General features: G+C 36.7%; 1 protein-coding gene across 1 annotated transcript; it reads right to left on the bottom strand.

Moving 5' to 3' along the window:
• Positions 1-510: 510 nt before the first annotated feature.
• On the bottom strand, positions 511-1,794 carry LOC117638090 (putative uncharacterized protein DDB_G0294196). The gene has a single exon (XM_034373186.1). It carries the CDS (start codon positions 1,173-1,175, stop codon positions 708-710), a length of 468 nt encoding a protein of 155 aa, XP_034229077.1. The 5' UTR covers positions 1,176-1,794; the 3' UTR covers positions 511-707.
• Between the last annotated feature and the right edge of the window lie 508 nt (positions 1,795-2,302).

The following is a 2,302-nucleotide window of genomic DNA, read 5'->3' as shown; positions in this document are numbered from 1 at the left end:
GTTGCATGGAACCACAAAGCTAGTTGTCTTTAATGAATAACAAAGGAATTTTTACTATTTTAATTCACAACTTAATAATATATGGATCACATCACAAGAAAAGAATCCAAAGAAAAGGGATAGAAACAAATTGCAGACAATAACAAGGGATATGCAGATATGGAATGACCCTAAAACGAATCCAGAGAGCCAAGATATGTATATTCTACAGTCTAACACTACATTGCTATTTTTTTCCTTTCGTTCTCAAATGATTAAGAATGTTTAATTCAAACACCCGAAGTTCTATGTTCGTTTTATCCTCCCTCAATATTGCTTCTATATAATAATAAAAAATACAATCAACACTATATACACATTACATTACACAATACCATATATAGGCAAAATACATAAACAAAGATTTATAAATTTTCTATTTTTGTCTACCTTAGCAACATTCTCAATATGAACAAAAATTAAAAATCCCACCAATTTCATATTAAATATTCATATTTTAAATTGCCTCGTGTTCATGAGTCATGAATAATGGTATACATCCCACCACAATGGCAAACCAAAAAAACAAAAGAAAGGAAACGAGCCCAACAAAACAAATGAAAGCAAGAAGCTTACAAATAAAGCCCAACCTTGGACAAGGCAAATATCCACTACCCAATTAAAAAGCATAACCCAATTACCAAATAGCATTAAGCAGCTCCCTCTCATTAACACTCACTACTACTTGTTGCATGTAAATTGTGTTGTTCTTGTTGCTGATGTTGTTGATGTTGTTGTTGTTGATGTTGCTGCTGCTGTTGTTGTTGTTGATGTTGTTGTTGCTGCTGCTGTTGTTGTTGCTCTTCTTCTTCCTTTATTTCTGGTGATGTGTCTGCTGCCTCGGCCGCCAGAACATTCTCACCGGGGACTGCAGCCAGAGGCGGCGGAGGAGGGTCTAGTCTGCCATCTAGACACGATGAGCATTTTGTCTCGACCCATGCTTCGAAGTCATAGTACCGTCCATGACCCATGATCCGACGACCCGAGCAGAGCCTACCAATCATACCGGCTATGACTCCGAGGATGGTGATCACTGCAACCACTGCAATCACGGGTCCCACCGACCCGTGACCCGAATGGGTCGTGTAGGCTTGCTGGGTCACTGCCGTGGGCGGTGGCTGCAGCTGCTGCTCCATAAGTGAAAGTTGTGGTTTTGTGTCAAGTTTTCGAATCCCAAAAATGGTGAGATTTTTGAGGGTTTTAGAAGAGACTGAGAAAAGTTGCAGCCTTTTCTCTTTTTTTGTTTTGTTTTCTGTTTTGGTTAGAATTTAACTTTTCAGCTGGATTGATAGATTTTTCCCTGAAAAAGGAAGATGATGGGAAGCATGTGAAAGAATAATGGGGATTGTTTAATTTGTGAGAGGAAGGGAAGAAGAGAGGTGGAGAAGGGAGTGAGAGGGAGGGCTGTATGGGAATGTTTTGGGGGGGACAAAACCCAAGAAAAGCCCTTTTCAAATGGGAGGGAGATTTAGCTTTTTCTGGGAGCTTTTTCTGGTGTTGTAAAGAAAATGAGAAACAGCTAGCTTATATAATGCTTTTATCAATATGCCAAATGGAGGACTTGGGTCCTCTGCTTTTTCAGACCCTGCATAGTTGCATTAGGCAGTGAGAGAGAGCACTTTAAAATAAAAATGCATTCATTTAGCTTAAATGAAAAGCTGAACTGGTGATCTAATCTGTTTGGATTTTCCAAACATAACCAGGCCGGCCATTAGCTTAACCAGTCCGTTTGGTTTGGCCAATTTGTGTGTTTAGAGGATAAAGGATAGAGAAAGGAGATGGAATATGAAGATGAAGGGGAGAAAACATATCTGGATGGACACTTTGATAAATTGTTATTTTCTTTTATTTAGAAAAAAAAAAAAAATTTCAAACTCAGAACTTCTTTCAACAAAGTAGAGAGAAATATCATTAGACGAATGGTTGATAAAAATGATGAATAAAATGCAAGACATTTCGACTTGTTCACATTTGGATATTTTATATTTTGTATTTTGTACTTTTTTTAAGAGAGAACACTGTATACCAATAATTTTTGGATGGACTTTTGCGGACATTATTGGATTAACATTGTTGAGTGATGTTTGAAACTGTTCATTTTTTGGAAATCGTTCATGCAAAAGATTAGTGAAATTGAAAATAATTTAAACATTTGATTATCATAGCATGATGATTATTTATGTGATAGATGACTATATAATTTCTAATTTTCCTTTAGCAACCATCATCTTTACGTCTTAAAAATGGATGATTCTGATCATTC

Source organism: Prunus dulcis, chromosome 8 (assembly GCF_902201215.1).
Source record: "Prunus dulcis chromosome 8, ALMONDv2, whole genome shotgun sequence".
In the NCBI taxonomy this organism is placed as follows: Eukaryota; Viridiplantae; Streptophyta; class Magnoliopsida; order Rosales; family Rosaceae; genus Prunus; species Prunus dulcis.
This window is presented reverse-complemented; position numbering and strand designations above follow the sequence as displayed.